A 16,591-nucleotide genomic window follows, 5' to 3' on the forward strand; every position below is an offset into this window, starting at 1 on the left:
TCACCTCCCGGGAATGAGGGCAGCCCAAGGCATTGATGCTACGCTCCTTCCTTGCTACGGAGGAGGCCCTGGGCAGGGGAGTAGGAAGGATCCACCGGCTGCGCTAGGGATCGCGTTCTGCCCCCGACTGCCGCCTCTATGCCCAGCTGGGCAGTGGGTGAGGCAGCGGAAATGCTTCGGGGTGGACGGGAGGCCAAGGCAGCCGAGGCTCTGGAGGAGCGGAGCACATCTGCTGCTGAGGCAGCGGTAGCTGGACCGGGGTGGTTTAGGGGGAAGTCAGCGGCTTCGCTGCCTCTGGTCGCGTTCTGCACAGGCTGATGTGACTCCATTTCTCCGTTGTGGTGGCCCACGCCAACGCGGCCTGCCTTGCCATGTCCAGAACCACGGGGGGAACGATCACCTCTGCGGCGACCCTTCGCAGAAGAGCGACCTGCTCTTGCAGGACGAAACTTTGGCGGCGGGACACGACACCAGCATCCCTGCAGGATCCGCTGGGCATGGAGTCCCGCGGGGAGCTGCGACAGGGCTCGGCTCGACTCTTGGCGCGCCCACACCAGGCACCACGTGCCCTAGGTACCACGCCACTCTTCGCGTAACCGCCCGTAGGCTCGGCCTCACTGGCTGAGGGCAGTGCTCATCTTGTGGAGCAGCCAATCAAAGCCCCCCAGCTTGGTGGGCTGGGCGACTCCGAGGTCTCATAAGATGCGGAGTCCGCCCCTCGCCTGGCGCGGCTGTCGTGCGTGTTGTGTCTTCCGGGGCGGTTGCGGCTATCCGCGTAAGGCAGCGCGGGGTTAGTCTGTGAGCGCTCTGGTGCTGAGGCACCAGCGTGGCGGGAGGGCGGTGAACGGTAGTGGTGGTGGTGGGGGGGTGTCCTGAGGGGAAAGAGGGCGGTGGGGTATTCCCTGGGGAGTTGTGCCGGCGGTCCCTACCGAGAGGAGTTTTAGGGGCCCGGGAAGACTCCCTGAGGCGGGGGCGTGCAGGCCGGGTGTGTGTGTGGGTCCCTTGCGGGGACGGGGGTGGCGGTGCTTGGGTCCGGGGAGGGTGGCGCGTTAAGAGGGGACAGTAGCTGTGAGGCACTTCGTGTCTGTATGCGTGAGGGGCTGTCCCGCTCCTGAGCAGCCTTGTGTGTGTATGGGAGTTGTTGCCCAGCTTCTGGGTCAGCCTCTCCCTTTCTAGAGAAGGCTGGACACAGGTGCACCGCACAGGGACAGGTTGGAGAAAGGAGTCTTGGGAATGATTGCCTCGCACTTAGACCTTAATGCTGTGCTTTGCTACAAGCTCTGCAGATGTAAAATGTTATCCTGAGCATCTTGTTTTGTGCTGAGCCAGGACTCTCTACTTCTGTTTTATGGTGGGTCCAGGTCTGCTGTCTGTATTCTCCGTGGTGTCCCAGAGGCTTTGGTATATTTCTATGTGCTAGAGCTATGGTAATTGCAGTCTAAACTACTCTTGGGGAGTAAATGATATCCTGGGGCATCTGGGAGACAAGCAGTTTCCCTTGTTAGAAATGCAGGAGCTGTGCATTCACATCTTTTTGGGAGAAGGAAGTTGGTAGCTTTCCCAGCTCATACAAGGGGTGTGTGCTTTATTTTCTTACAGCTTTGAGAGCCAAATGATGGTTGGCATAACCATTTGTACTTGTGGTCTTTTTCTCTGTGAGCACTTGGTGTTTATTCTCTTCCTGCAGGTAACTTAGCCAAGAGTGTGTGTTGGCCTCTGTATAAAGGAGTTCTTGAGTCTGTACTGGGATTTGTGTAGGTTGTTCCTTTGCCATAAGGTGAGTAGGATTATTTCCATGTGTTGTTCTAAAGCTTTCTAGCTTAAATACTTCCATAAGTGGACTGATATTTAAACAGCCCTGTGACTGCCAGTCCTTTCTAAACTTGTTTGAGAGTCATAGATTCAGCTAGGTTGGAAAAGACCTTTAAGCTCATCAAGTCCAACTGTTACCCCAGGACTGCCAACACCACCACTGAACCATGTCATTGAGGGCCTCATCTACAGAGTTTTTGGACACCTCCAGGAATGGTGGTTCCACCAGCAAATTGGGCAGCCTGTGCCAATACCTGATCACCCTCTCTGTGAAGAAATTTTTCCTGATATGCAATCTAAACCTCTCCTGGTGCAGCTTGAGGCTCTTACCTCTTGTCTGTCACTTGTTACTTGGGAGAAGAGATCAGCCACCTCCTGGCTCCGTCCTCCTTTCAGGTAGCTGTGGAGAGTGATAAGGTCCCCCCTGAGCCTTCTCTTCTCCAGACTAAACACCCCAGTTTCCTCAGCCATTCCTCACCACACTTGTGCTCCAGACTCTTCACCGTCTTCGTTGCCCTTCTCTGGACCTGCTCCAGCACCTCAATGTCTTTCTTATAGTGAGGGGCCCAGAACTGAGCACAGTGTTTGAGGTGTGGCCTCACCAATGCCCAATAAGGGGAATGGTGGTACTGCGTAATCGTTTATATAACTGAACTGGAAGCTGGAGTTTATGGTCTCCAGATGATCTTTGGTCTTTGTATCATTTATGTATTTTGGTGGGTTTTTTTGTTGTGGGTTTTTTTGTTTGTTTGTTTTGTGGTTTTGTTTTTTTTTTTTTTTTCCTCCCCTCCTCTATTGTTTGGTCTTATTTTTTTATTCAGCCTTAATTTGGATTTGTAAATTATGCAATCCACCTTTATCCATTGTTCCTGTGGATAGCAAAATCAATCTGAGCAGTGAGGTGTTTGCAGAGATGGAGCTTTTTATGGGGTTGTGTTTGGTGTAGCAGTTCATGCTGTGAACACACTGCAGTCTTTAATCCTATCTGTGGGATGTTGGGGAAATATCACTTTGGCTTTAGATGGCAATGCCATCTGATACTACTTTTTGTTATAAAAAAAGATCTTAAGGGATGTAGTTTAGAATTGTATCAGATGTGATGTGACACCTGAATCCTAACAATAGTTATTTCTTTGCTTATTGTGCAACTGATTATTGCGAGTGGAATATGCAGGGTATTTTGTCTGAGATGCTCCTTGTAATACGCATAATTCAGGCCTCCTTGGCATGAAATCACAGAAGACTTTCTTTAGTATTTGCCAACTGTTTGTTGTGTGTCAGACAATACCTCCGGATATTTCTGTGAAAATCTCAGTCCTCAAAGGCTTTGTAATCCTGAGCTGTACCAGTAGACAGAAGTTAGAGCTGGGGAGGTGTTGCATCGTGTCCTTGTGTGATGAGAGTGTCTTCTGTGGGAGTAAAGGAGAGCTAAGCTGCCTTTACAGTCAAGATCAAATTACTGAGGCTGTTAAGGAATTCAACTTTTTTATGTACTTTTTGAAAGTCTGGTAAAGATTAAGGCTGATATTGTGTTGAGTTCCTAAAACCCAGCATGCATGGGCTGAAGCCATCCTACTCACCTAATTCATGGTCACAATGCACTCGAGTTTGAGACACTTGGAGTGTTATTTAAGCAGCTCTAACTGATTTGAGATCATGGGAGCTCCCATAAGCATGTTTCTTATGTAATCTAGTCTAAAGTTGGGTGTGCAGAAATCAGACCTTGGACTCCCCCTGTCCACAGTTTTGGAAGTACTTAATGTTCATAATCATTTAATATACAGCAGTCTTCCCAGTGCAGGGTTGTATTTCTGTATTCTCTCCCTGTCCATTGCTGTTTAGTCTGTGACAGATCAGAATGATCAGATGGAGCTTTTAAGAGTTGCAGTGCTATGTCAGATGGACCTTTCAGGCATCACACATTTCACCAGGTTGCAAAAGCTTGTGCGAATGGTCAAAATCCATCTTCCATTGAAATCAATCCACAGATGGTGTTGCTTAGTCAACAGGAGCAGAGAAAGGTGCTGTTTGACCTTATGAATATGTAGCTGTTACTTAATGAGGACAGCAAATACACATTCCCTTGGAGCCAGTGTGGGCCTGGGCAGCCCTGTGGAGCTTGGACTCCCATGTCTCACTTCTAAGCTCACCAGTGAGACTGAGGTCTGCTTCTCTGGTAGGGAGCCTATGATATTGACTGAAGCTCTGTTTAAGCATGGGAAGGAAACCTGTGGGCAGGAACAGGTTGTACAAATCTGCAGCTAATCAATCGGTTAAGTGGAGTAGTTGCAACAAGCTGAGTGGAGGGTGGTGATTTTCCTCCTACATGAAGTTGGGAAGGAATTCAAAGCCAGGAGACCTCAAAGGTAAAAACATACTCAACAGACACTTGTTTCTTTAGTTGTTTTGATTGATAGTTGACTATTCTTTGCTGCCATATTACTACTTGCAATACATGATCTGTGGGATGTTTGATGAATCTGTCTCATGTCTCTGTCCAGATGGGTCATTATTAGATGCCAGACCAGTTGTCATCTGTGCTAAGCTGGAACCAAAATGGCTAAGTACAGGCTTGTTCTCTTAAGACATGGGGAAGGAGCCTGGAACAAGGAGAATCGCTTCTGCAGCTGGGTGGACCAGAGGCTGAGCAGTGATGGGATAAAGGAAGCTCAGAACTGTGGCAAGCACCTTAAAGCGCTGGGCTTTGAATTTGACCTCGTCTTCACCTCTGTACTCAGCCGCTCCATCCAGACTGCATGGCTTATCCTGGAAGAGATGGGCCAAGAGTGGGTCCCCATGCAGAGCTCTTGGCGACTGAATGAACGTCACTATGGTGCTCTGATCGGTCTCAACAGAGCAGAAATGGCTCTGAATCATGGGGAGGAGCAAGTGAAAATATGGAGGAGAAGCTATGATGTTACCCCACCTCCCATAACCGAATCTCATCCTTTCTATGAAGAGATATACAATGATCGCCGGTATAAGTGCAGTGACGTCTCTCAGGATAATCTCCCGAGGGCTGAAAGCCTAAAAGATGTGCTTGATAGACTCCTTCCCTATTGGAATGAAAAGATAGTGCCAGAACTGAAAAGTGGCAAAATGATTCTTATCTCTGCTCATGGTAACAGCAGCAGGGCATTGCTGAAGCACGTGCAAGGTAAGAGTCTTCCTTTCAGCCTTTCCCTCTTCTCCTTAGCTGCTTAGAGCTTTACATATTGTTCTGTAGTGTGTGTTACTACTCTGGACAATGTAACACAATGTCTGTGGTCTCCCAAGGAGAAAGTAAAAAAGATGGCTTATTGGAACAGGAATCAAACTGGTGTATGTGGAAGAGGGAGAGAATTCATTAGGTTAACGTAGTTAAGAATAGAGCTAGAAGCTTTCACCTAGCATCAAGCTAGATGTTTCTCCCTGCTTATTTTAACTTACTGTGTTAAAACCAACTTTGTTGTTGGTCTAGATAGACAAAACTCTTCAGGCTCTAACTATTTTTTGATTTATTCAGCTGCTTTGTTGGAAGGGTTGAAGTTGTAATCTATTCATTAAACAACCATTACTAAAAAGCATCAGGAAAATGCTTGTGTTGTGTTGTGGAAGACATTCTTGACTGTTACTGTGATGGGTCACTTTTGAAGCTTCATTCCTGATAATTCTTTACTTTAAAAAGCTTCTGTGACAGGGAGTGCTGCAGAGAGTAGGTACTTGCTAAAGCTTGTGCAAGCACCATATTGTTTCCCAATATAGATAATGTATACCAATAAACAGCTAATTTGGTAGCTTACTGTGAGATTGCTTAATTGGGACTTGAAAAGGATGTGGTTTACCTTTAAGTGGTTACTGTATTCTTCCCCCACCTCTTTTCTGACATGGCTTCTAGTTTAGGTCATCCTAAACTGGAAGATGGACTATACTAATTTCTTTGTCTGTGGGTAGAGTACTGTTTGGTGATTATACATGTATGAATGCAGCCTGTTAGAATTGTAGTTACAAATATGCATGCACTATATTGTGTTCACTCAAGTTTTTAGTATAAAACCCTCTGGTGTGTTCTTCTACAGCTCTGACTGCTGAACACGTTTTGCAGCCAGGCACACTGTAACAGTCAGGATAGCCGATGCTTTAGCAGGAGTCAGAAGCCTATGGAAAAACCATGTACAAGTGGCTTCTGAAATAGAGTCTCTGAATTCTGGGGTACTGCTTTGGTGAAGGAGGAAGGCTGGTTCAGGCAGTTCCACTGATATGGTCAGAGTGGTTGTCTACACTATGTGAAATGATTAAGAATTACAAAGGAAAAAGGGGTAAGGGGATCTACGACCATGGTCGTCCTCCACACACACCCCACACTCCCTCTCCCCCAAGAACTGAACCACTTCCGTGAAGCCATGCTGGCCAAGTCCTTTGGGGATGGAATGCAGAAACTGTGAGCCACCTTCTGTACAGGCACGCACCAAGGCCAGAGCCAACAGCATCAGTGACTGGTAAAGGTTACTTTAAAGTTAGCATGGCTGGATTACTTGCTGCATTGGGATCAGAGAGCAGTGTAAGTTAGAGCAGCTGCAAAGCTTTTCTTTGGAACAATCAGGTATAACTCCTCAAGGTCTGCCCACACTCAACCAAAGTAGAATAGAGCTGTGTCTCTTGTCTGTCCTACACCATACCTTGTCCCTCCCAGCATGTGCTTGCATAGGGAGATGTGAGGAATCTGTGGCAGAGGATCTAATTCTTTTGGCTGAGGATTGTCCCATCAGCTACCCCAGCTCCCACACAGGAGTAATTGCCACATACATACTGGCTTTTCCGCTGTTCTTGCAGTGAAGATTTGAATTGCTGCAGAGCTGGCCTGAAGGTTCACAGGAACAGAGCGTTAAGACTCCTGTTACTGCAACCTGCTGTTTTTCTTTTAAGAGCTCCAGCCTGTATCTAGTTGTATCTAAGAGGTTTCTTGTTTGTGTTGCTGCCTGTCCCTTTCTTTCTTGAAAGGTTGTGAGCTGCTCTGGGGCCCTGCTGGAGTTGGACCCAATTCAACAGTGCTTAGTTTGTCAGCTACTGTATTTATAGCACCCACTGTGAGGTGGGCTTTGTTTCCCTGGACTTTGTAAAGCTTGGTGTGTCTTGCAGTTGCGTGGAAGTTTCTAGGCACCTCTGTCTTAGCTGGAGCCATGTTTTCTGGCTTTCAGAAAATGGGGCTCCAAATGCCTCAAGCAGCAGTCGTACATGATTGCTTGAATGTTGTCTTAGTCATGGTGATAACTCAGTCTTGGAAGATGTAGCTCAGAAACTTTAAATGGCAGTAAATATAAATGTTTTCAATCAATGTGATCTGATGAAACAATTCTAGTTTTTTCAGTGTGAAATTTAATGTCTTTTCTGAAAGACTTTGAAGCATCCTTGAAGTTATCTTTTTGGGGGGTATTTTTTTTTTTTTTAAACACGCCTGCAGTTCTCTGAACCTGAATGTTTTCATTGTTAAGTAACTGGTAAAGAGCTTGAAATGTAGATCTGCTTTCTAACTTGCACACAAAAATCATCAAACTAACAATATTGGGCTAACATGGCTTTGATTGTAGGCTTGGATTTTGTTCTAATTTTCTCAGTGCCCAGAGTGGACCTCATTGTATGAAATATACTGAAATATATATGAAATGTCTGTACTATTTGTCATGCTTGCATGTGAGGACTTACGTGAAACCTCCATAGTCTTTCTGAAAACAGTACTTAATGCAAACTGGACCATATTCTTGTGTGTTCTTGAAGATCAGAAACAGAAGCTTCTCTGAGAGCTTGTTCTTCTCTCCTGGTGGGCTGAGTGACATTTCTCCTAGATGGTGCTGCTGAAGATGTCAGTGCTATGAGCTGTTGGTGTCTGGTGGGGATGCTGGGCTGTGTTCCTTCTAGGTAACCCCTATGCCACCAAGGCCAAGCAGGGCTGCTTCGTACAGTCCTGGTGAAGAAACAATGTTGGCATCAAATTAAGTCTTTAGCTGAGCTTACCCAGTCCTTTCAGAACACTTACTCTTTGCATCATCTTCAGCTGATGTATGTGGTGATGCCAGGAATCATTGACACAACTGAAAATTGGCAGAGTGAGAGGACACTTTTCATTATATATTGTTAGGCTTGGAAAGGCTCTCTAAAAGTAACTTTTTCTTCAGGCAGCAGTCTTGTATTTGCGGTGGAAGTATCTTGTCATATCTTAGCAACTGTGACACGTATTGGTGTGGACCATGACCTGTAACTGATCTTGGTCACCTCCTAGATGCACAGGATCTATTTACAGGTGATTTTTCTCAGTTCTTTTGAAGGAGGAATTATTTTCTCTTTTACCTGAACTATCAAACTGATACTTCAGATTGAGACTCTTAGCAGTGTCCCATATGGCATTTGTCTTCTGGAGCAACAACCACTACTCATACTGGAGCCCTGCTTCTTGAAAGTGGCTTGACATTGCATGCTGATGGGAAGTAGAGAATAAATCTTTTGTTTTCCTTTGCTTCTGTGTCCAGCCTTTGCTTGTACTTTATTATAAACTGCCCTTATCTTGACCCATGGGTTATTTATATCTTACTTTCTACCTACCTATCCTGCTGAGGAGAGGAGTGATGGAGCACCTTGGTGGCCACCTTGTGTCCAGCCAGGGATAATCCCCCTTACAGTCCTTTTTGGTGCCTCACTGTGGTGGATTGACCTTTGTTGAATGCCAGGTGCCTGCCCTCTTGTAACCTACTAGGTCCTCTGCCGAGAGGGCAGAATCTAGCCTTGAATATTTAATTTATTAGGCTAAAGCTTTGGTATTTTCATTAAGGTTGTGGGAAGCATGAGATGACCCAATTGGGATCTCAATTACAAAGTACCAGTTCTAGAACAAGCCCATTGTGGCTGAGTTTATACATATTATCTTGTTTTGTTGGGTGAATCATCTGGCCTCAAGTGTAGTTGACATGCAGAGGAGGAGGTGTGCAACTCTTCTCAACAGCTGTTGTGTTTTTTTGTGTTGCTTTAGCCATAAGAATAGAAGGAAGGAACTTTGTAAGAACAGGGGAGAGGGCAGAAGAAGCTGAGCCAGCCCTTATAGAAGCAGGCTGTAGTGATCAAAATCAAGCCTGATGGGGTCTGCCTCTGTAGGACTTTCCAGGCTGCAAGTATTTCAAGGCACTTCATGGACTACCAGGTAAAGGTGAAATCTTAAGCTTGCACAGAAATATTACTGGTCTGTGTGTCTGATAACCCAGTTCAGTTAGATGGAGCATAAGTGAGCTTGGAAAGAATTCTGAATGTGATGTTAAAAGATCTTTTAATAACTGCTGTACCAAATTCTTAGTGTTCATGTACCAAACTGCTTGCTGCTATTCAGGAATGATGTTTAGTAAGTGCTTATGAGAGAATGTGGGAAATGTCCACTTGAGGAATGGAGTTTGCCCAGTCAGCATTTTATCAGTTCTGAAGAAGGCATCCTGAGTACTTCTGTGATGTCTGTGGGATCTCATGGTTGTAAGCAGGTTTTAAACTGTTTCCAGTAACACAGTATCCTTCATCAATGCTGTGACCCAGGCTCAGTGTTCCTTTTTCAATAGTCTTGTTTCCCATTGCACCTTCTAGTCAGCGATTGAGTCCTTGCCCTGATTTCACCCTTCTTCCCTCTGAAATGGGGGGGGGGTTATGACCCAGGCCAGCTCAGATGAAGTGCAAGAAAAGGTCACTTGGCTATAGTTACAGTACATGAAGTAACTAGATAGTAGTTAGCTCATGTTTGTGATGGCTGAGGTGTAAGATGTGATCTCTTTACTGTCCTTCTAGCCTGCGAGGTTCTGTGTGTTTTGTCTGCAACTTGAAGAGCTTGTGTGACAAGCCTGATAAGCTCCTTGCTTCCTCCTGAAGACCAGAAATACTATACAAATACAGCAACAGTGCTGAAATAAAGCAACAGAATGTCTTTAGAATTTTCATCTGACTTGCATTTCCAGCCTGCTGGCTTTGAGGCAATGTTCCTATATGAGGAAAAATCCCGAGGAGAAAGGCAATGTGCTTGCTGCAGCTTGTTTATCCTAGGCTGCAGTGTTCTGCTTTGTAAATTAATACTAGTTGACATCGGTGTGGTCACTTTGCGTTCTGTAGAAACAGTAAACTGCATTTCTGAATCCATGTAGCTACAGCTAGTTTTGTTTAATTTGTCTTTAGAGGAAACCTTTAAATATCCTGGCTTCTGACCACAGTATGTGGTTTGCCTAAATTCTCCTGCATGACTTCATCTGCTGTGTACATCTGAATGGTTTAGTCTGGGAGACTGAATTTGAGGTGGGCAGAGTACTTCCTGGGGCCAGATTCTCTGTGGCTACATGGTGATGTGTTTATGTTGCTAAAATCTAATATGATTAAGAATCCTTGAAATAAGCTCAGGCAACTTGGCTGCTTGTTTCGCAAACCAAAAAACCAGAGTCCTTGAGAATAGTGCTTGTGCCTGGTAAAGGGACTCAGGATTTTCCCATTAATTTGTGTGGATTCTAATTTTTAGAAGCTCCTTGAGTTCTTTTCTGTAGGTTTGATTCTGATGCCTGCAACAGGTAAATTATTTATGCCTGTCTTACAGGGATTGCTTGAAGTGGGACAGTGTGACTTTTTTTAATGGGCTGGTGCCTCAGTATGTAACAAGGTGTAAGCTTCTTGGAAGGGTTTGTGCCTTTCTGAATTTTGGGGCTCATCTACAGCCTGAACCAAGGGCTTAAGGTAATCAAAACAGGAATAGGGCACTGCAGAAGTTGTGTGTTTAAGTAGTCTCTGTGCAGGGACATAAACTGATTCTTGCCTCATGATCAGTTCTGTTTTTCTCTGACCTGTTGTCATCCAACTGTTGCTAAGTGGCTTGACTCTGTGGGTTTTCCTGTATGTTTGCTCTACTTTTCTACTTAATGTGTAAATCGCTGGTAAATTTGCACCCATATGTTCTGAGAACCATCTGTTTTGTCAGCTGCTCAAGAGGATGTTTTCTTCATGCACCTTGGTCTTATTTATATGGTGTCATCATTTTAAAAGCTTGAGTGTGTGCATTTTCTAAGCATGAATTACTTGAAGCTGTCCTGCTTTACAACAGCAGGCTGCTGCTGTGAACTCAGTGCTTTTAAAAGGTTGTGGTAGTGGGGAATATTGCCTTTTCCAATGACATTAGCTTTCTTTTGCCTGAAATTTTTGCAGAATACTGTCTTTGCAGCCACTGTTTCTTAATGCAACTATGTAGACCTTGTGCAGGAACTTTATTAGGAAGTTGGTCTCAACATTCACTTGGATGCTTTAGAGATGTTTGACCAGCCATGCATTGATATTAAAGCCCCAGACTATTTTAATTAAACAGAGCTGGGTAGAATAATTTTTCTCACCAGGTACACATTTCAGTGAAGTGGAAAAGGCTCCAGGTTGTGTAAGTTTTGCCCTTCCTTGTTTCCCTCTCCCTCATTTGAAAGAGGAAATGAATAGCCTATTAATTCTGAGAATAGTACTGTAATCAGGATGCTGTAAACTTGCTTGTGAGAAACCAGATGTGGGCAAACAGGGATCTTTACACTAGAAGAATTAAATACTGATTTTTGAAGACTGCTTGTGTGAGAAGCTTAGTATAGAAAATTTAAGAGGAAAAATTAACTATGGTATCCTGCCTTTTTAAAGAGGCTATTTGTACTGGCTACTTAGCTAATAACACACTGATACTTCAGATGTTGCTAAGTAGCACTTACCTTGACCAAGGACTTCTCAGTCTAGCTAGGAAATTGACCATTGAATGTTGGTGTTGATGGAGGCTGGAATGTCTGTTTTAAGACTAGATAATCTCAGATATAACGCTGAGCTAGGTAGGCAACTAGGAAGCTGCTCACTTTGTGTAACTGTGTTTTTGTTTGGTTTTGTTCGACAGGCATCTCTGATGAGGACATCATCAATGTTACTCTCCCCACTGGTGTGCCCATACTGCTTGAACTTGATGAGAATCTGCGCCCTCTGGGCCCTCACCAGTTTCTGGGTGATCAAGAAGCTATCCAAGCTGCCATCAAAAAAGTGGAAGATCAAGGGAAAGTAAAAGCCGTTGAGAAGTAAAATCCCACTGACACAGCTGTTTCCAACATTTATGTATGACTGCTAGGTTGCACTGTGTAGAAGTCTCAATTTTAAGCACAAATAATTGGAAGGGAGAGTTGTTGAGTCTCAGGTTGGTAGATTTACCCTCTGCCTCTCAAAAACTGGAATTTAGATCTGAGCATGAGATTATGGATACTGAAAAAAAGAAATCAAGAGATCATTCAGGTAATGGAAACTTGCAGGGCAGTCTGCCCCACATCTAGGATTGAGGGTGGCCCAGTACAGAAATGAAGAGATACTGCTGGTGTCTACTGGTCATCAGTCCTAATCTAAGGGGAAAAGCACCAGTTACTGGACTAAATAACTCCAGGTTATTCCGTGCACTAAAACTTATTCAGTGTGATAAAATGGCCCTAAGTTGAGTTATCCAGTGTAATTCTTCTGTGTCACTGGCCATGACAGTTTGTTCTGGATGGAATTCCTTTGGTCTTTCAGAACACTTTAGCTGTATAACTCTTTGCCTTTGTTATTTTGAGTCTTCCAAGGTCAGTTCATGTCCAGAAAATTTTGTAGAGATGTTCTGACTGTTACAGTTGCCATAGCTGTGTTTTTACACTATAGTCCAGTTTTTAAGGAACCTAGAAGGAATCCCTTTTCCTCCACCATCTTTGCAAAGCCTAGTATGACTGCATTTTGCTAGGTTGAAATAATAGGATTTAACTCAGACTTTAGTCCACAAAGCACAAAGGTTTCCTGCTTACTGTTTAAATGATCACTTAATGAGTGACCTGAATAGCTTTGAAACACTCAAGTGACATGTACTAGAGGTTTGATCATGTCTTAGTCAAGTTGTTAGAATAATTCCTGTTTACCTCAGTAAAACTGAATATAGGAAAATCCTCCTTTAAGCTTTCCTGAGTTGTAAGGGTCTCTTGATAAATGTTCCACAGGAATATTATGTGGCATCTGTATCAATTTCTCTGGATGGTGGAAAAGATGCATAAGGCATATAAGGAATGTTATCATGCTGGTAGGGAAGGGTATTCTGCCGTGCCTGAAAGTGTTCACTTATAAGACTCTCCTCAAAACCATGGCTTAATTCCTGCCTTGCTGTTATGTTTGTCACTAAATTCAAACAGTTCTCACTGGTTGGGTGTGGTGTAGCATGTTTGGCAGTTTATTCTATTTATGTACACAAGGATCAGGATAATACCACTTTTGAAGACTTGCTCCATCCTTACAAATATGAAACTGTTACTTAAATTCAGATCTGACCCAGTATCTCAGCACCTGAACCTGACCTCATTCTGACCTCAGTTACCAACATGAGTGGAACTCGTGGGTGTACTGTTTGAGCTGAATGTGTTCTCAGCATGGTCTATCTACAAATCTCAAGACAAGTTGATGAGAATTCCCTTGGTATGATGACAGCTTAAGCTTTTAAAATCCTAGAGTAGCTGCTTCTTTGTAGTGAGCAGCTCTGTAGCTCACTTCATAAGTGTGAGAGAAGGTTTTGTGGTTTTTTTTTTCCTTTGAGGAGAGCAGTGTGAGTGTGATGTGCCTCTGACAGTCTCCCTTCTATCTGGAAGTAGACTTTCCAGGTCTGATGCTGCCTCGCATTAGGGTAGCACATACTCCATAAAATATTTCTTGCTAGATGGTAGTTTCTCTTGCATGAATGATGCTTGGGCTTCTCTTTGGCTTTGTTTTTTGTAGCCCTTGTGGTAGGAGTGAAGTTACATGTTTTTGGGTTTTTTTTTTTTAAACATAAAGCTGTTAGGTTTCCCCTTGCTTTTTACAAGCAAGGATATTTCAGTGTTGTTTTTCTCTGAAATACTATTAGTAGCTGCCCTGATACTCTGTTTGATACTGACTTACTCCATACACAGAAAACTAAAATCCCAGAAAGGAATAACTGCTAATCTTAGTTGATACTTTTTAAGTCAGTGTTACGGAGTTGGATTGTTGATCAGCAAATGTTCACCTGTCAATGCCTTGAGGAAGGCCACTGGCACTCAAGTGATTAGGTTGTTTCCCCAACATTGAGTAATGTGTGAAGTTCAGCATCAAGTGAAAAAAACTGTAGACTTGTTAACAAGGCAAGCAGAGCCAACTGTTACCAGTGGGACCTGCATGCATCCAGATGTGTGAGCTTACAGGCCTTGGTGTCCATATCCCTTGGCATTGTGGTGTTGTAATGTAGAACTTGTACAGGACTTGAGATGCAGCTGGAATATACTTGAGAATGAACCCTGCTGAACTGGAAGATATACTCTGTCCTCTCCTCTTGGAGAATTCATGATCTCTTTTGGGGATGGAGTGGAGAATGGAAAAGTGGATGAATGAAAGGCTGTTTTCAGTCAACATCCATTTGGCTGCAAGAAGAAATAGTAATGCTCACTACATTCAAAGGGTCGTGGACAGCAAGAAAAGAAAAGCAGTGTGATGTTTTCAGGTGGCACTGTTTCTACAGTGCTGCTTGAGATGTAAATAGTGACAGTGCCCTGGGCAGTTTAGAGTCACAACCAAAGTAAATCAAGTCAAAGTCTTGACAGAATTTTACATGCACATCTGGCAGCAATACCACCTTGCAGTAGTATCAAATGGAATCAGCTGGGGATTTCATTGTGCTCTTCAAGATTATTTTAACACCTTGCAATGCTTGCTTATGAGTAGTCTCTAATTAAATTCCTCATTCATAAAATGTATGTACTGAAGAACAGAAACCAGTTTCTATCAACAGTGGCATAAGGATGCCTGGTTTTCAGGCATAGCTAACTACAGAAAGAAATGAGAATCTTGATGGTGGCTCTAGAGATAATATCTGAGTATGCCTCAAGGTCTTTTAAGGTAACTGGTGTTTCTACAGTTGACATTGTGGATGTGGTTGATCTGGTTTGTTTATATGTTTTTAACTTATGGATCAGTAGCAGTAGAAGCTCTAAAACCCTCTTGAAAACCTTTGTAAATATGGTAGAACTGTCAGTTTCTTTATAACTCAATAAATTCACTGGAAATAGAATTTGACTTGGCTTCAGTCATTCTTCCTTCTACTTCCGTACTCTTGTCTCCTTTCCAGGGCTGAAAGGTAAATAAAATGGTGACCTTCAGAGTCCCAGAACTCATCAAGCAGTTGTTGATTACATGATGCAGTCAGTTGGGTTAAAAGTGGCAGAGCAAGCACATCTCATGTAAAATAGTTGTGCTGGAGGGGAATACGCATGAGTTGGAAAATATGAGGGCACTTGCATAGGAACAACAAAATAAGCATTTAATTCCAGAACAATGGAGCTAAATAAATAGTCACTTTTCCCATGCTTGCTTTTCACATAAAAAAGCACTACTATTTTGAGGGTGTGGAAGTGCTCCCCAAGAAGGTCTTTCTCAGAAACTCCGTGTAGGAAGCTGCTCCATGAAAGGGAATTATACTATGTAGAAAGGAATGCAATTCTTATCCCCTTTTTTTCTGTCATATTTTGTGATGCTGTATGCTTAAATGTTTGATGAGTTCCAGCAGATGGTTGGATATACTGCAGTCAGGAGTACAGGGGTTTGTTTTGTACCTACCTGTTTTGTAAACACTAAAAGTGGGTTACAGAAAGAATAAGGTAGGATACATATGTAAAACCACTGTAAACTGCATAGCTCAGATATTTTTGTTACTGTTTGTTGTGAAACTGAGTGTTAAGGATTGCTAAGAGAATCCTCAGCTGAGGAATTGTTGCTTGCCTGTTTGGTGTAACTCACCATCCTTCATCATTCTTCTTGGCTCCTAATAGACTTGCCAATTTCTCATCCTTTGTTTGATAACTTGGAACTTCATTATCCAAGCACTGATACTTAATAGGCAACATTAATAAAAGGTTCCCACCCACAGCTTCTTTAGCTGCTTTGTCATCAAGGTGATTACCGATATTCACTGGCGTATTACTGGATTGATGTGCCTTGCAGTGCATTATTGCTACCTTTCAGGGTAGCTGGACTCCTTTTAGCAGTTCTTGTATTATTTGCCCGTATTTTATAGGGGACCCTGAGAAGTTAATAACCCCCTTTCCTTCCATATGGCCCCATGGGCATGAACAATTCTGAAAGCAAACTTTGAGTCCTTCCACATGTTAATGATTTTACCTTCTGACAATTCCAGGGCTCTCAGCAGCGCAATCAGCTCTGCTTTCTGCGCTCATGTGTTGGGGGCCAGGGCTTTACCCTCTATTACCTAATGCTGGGTTACCACAGTGTATCCTGCTTTCCAATTGCCATTCTTCACAAAGCTGCTACCATCCACAAACAGCTTGCAGTCCAGGTCCTTTAGGGATGTAGCTTGTAGTTTGGTCTGACTGAAATACACCTGCTCAATAGTCCATAAACAGTTGTGAGTCAGCTCTCCTGCTTCTGGACTGGTTGTCAGGTACACTGTTGGATTCAAAAGGTTAGCTACTTTCAATTCTACATCCTCTTGTTCCAAATGCACAGCTTGATATTTTTAACAGCCTGCTTGGGGAAAGCCAATGACTGCTTTTCTATGCCAGGATGGTTGTTAACCATGTGAGGTACAAATACAGTCCATTTTTGTCCTAAAGTATTCAATAAATTTTTCTATTAGAGGCTCTAGTCCTTTTCTTGTTTCCAATTTTATAGGATATTGCTTCTGTCTTACTGGCCTGACGTTTGGTTTCAGACAGATAGCCTGATCGTCCTGGTACTCCAGCAACCTACCCCA

At 43.6% G+C, this 16,591-nt stretch overlaps 1 protein-coding gene across 3 annotated transcripts; it reads left to right on the forward strand.

Moving 5' to 3' along the window:
- The first annotated feature begins 542 nt into the window (after nucleotides 1-542).
- Nucleotides 543-14,867, forward strand: BPGM (bisphosphoglycerate mutase). 3 transcript variants are annotated; one of them, XM_080614890.1, is made up of 4 exons: nucleotides 543-573; nucleotides 1,688-1,777; nucleotides 4,314-4,969; nucleotides 11,711-14,867. In XM_080614890.1, exons 3-4 carry the CDS (start codon nucleotides 4,369-4,371, stop codon nucleotides 11,887-11,889), a joined length of 780 nt encoding a protein of 259 aa, XP_080471016.1. In that variant the 5' UTR covers nucleotides 543-573; nucleotides 1,688-1,777; nucleotides 4,314-4,368; the 3' UTR covers nucleotides 11,890-14,867. The 3 variants fall into 3 exon arrangements, with proteins under 3 accessions (XP_080471016.1, XP_080471014.1, XP_080471015.1); XM_080614888.1 differs by lacking the exon at nucleotides 543-573 and adding an exon at nucleotides 731-775; XM_080614889.1 differs by lacking the exon at nucleotides 543-573 and adding an exon at nucleotides 736-790.
- Nucleotides 14,868-16,591: the final 1,724 nt, after the last annotated feature.

Source organism: Psittacula echo (genome assembly GCF_963264785.1).
Source record: "Psittacula echo genome assembly, chromosome: 1".
Classification (NCBI taxonomy): domain Eukaryota; kingdom Metazoa; phylum Chordata; class Aves; order Psittaciformes; family Psittacidae; genus Psittacula; species Psittacula echo.

Bases quoted from the DNA above. Each gene is read 5' to 3' on its own strand.
- BPGM (XM_080614890.1), top strand. From the start codon at position 4,369: ATGGCTAAGTACAGGCTTGTTCTCTTAAGACATGGGGAAGGAGCCTGG. The intron at 4,970-11,710 runs GTAAGAGTCTTC...TTTGTTCGACAG, and splicing joins ATTGCTGAAGCACGTGCAAG to GCATCTCTGATGAGGACATC.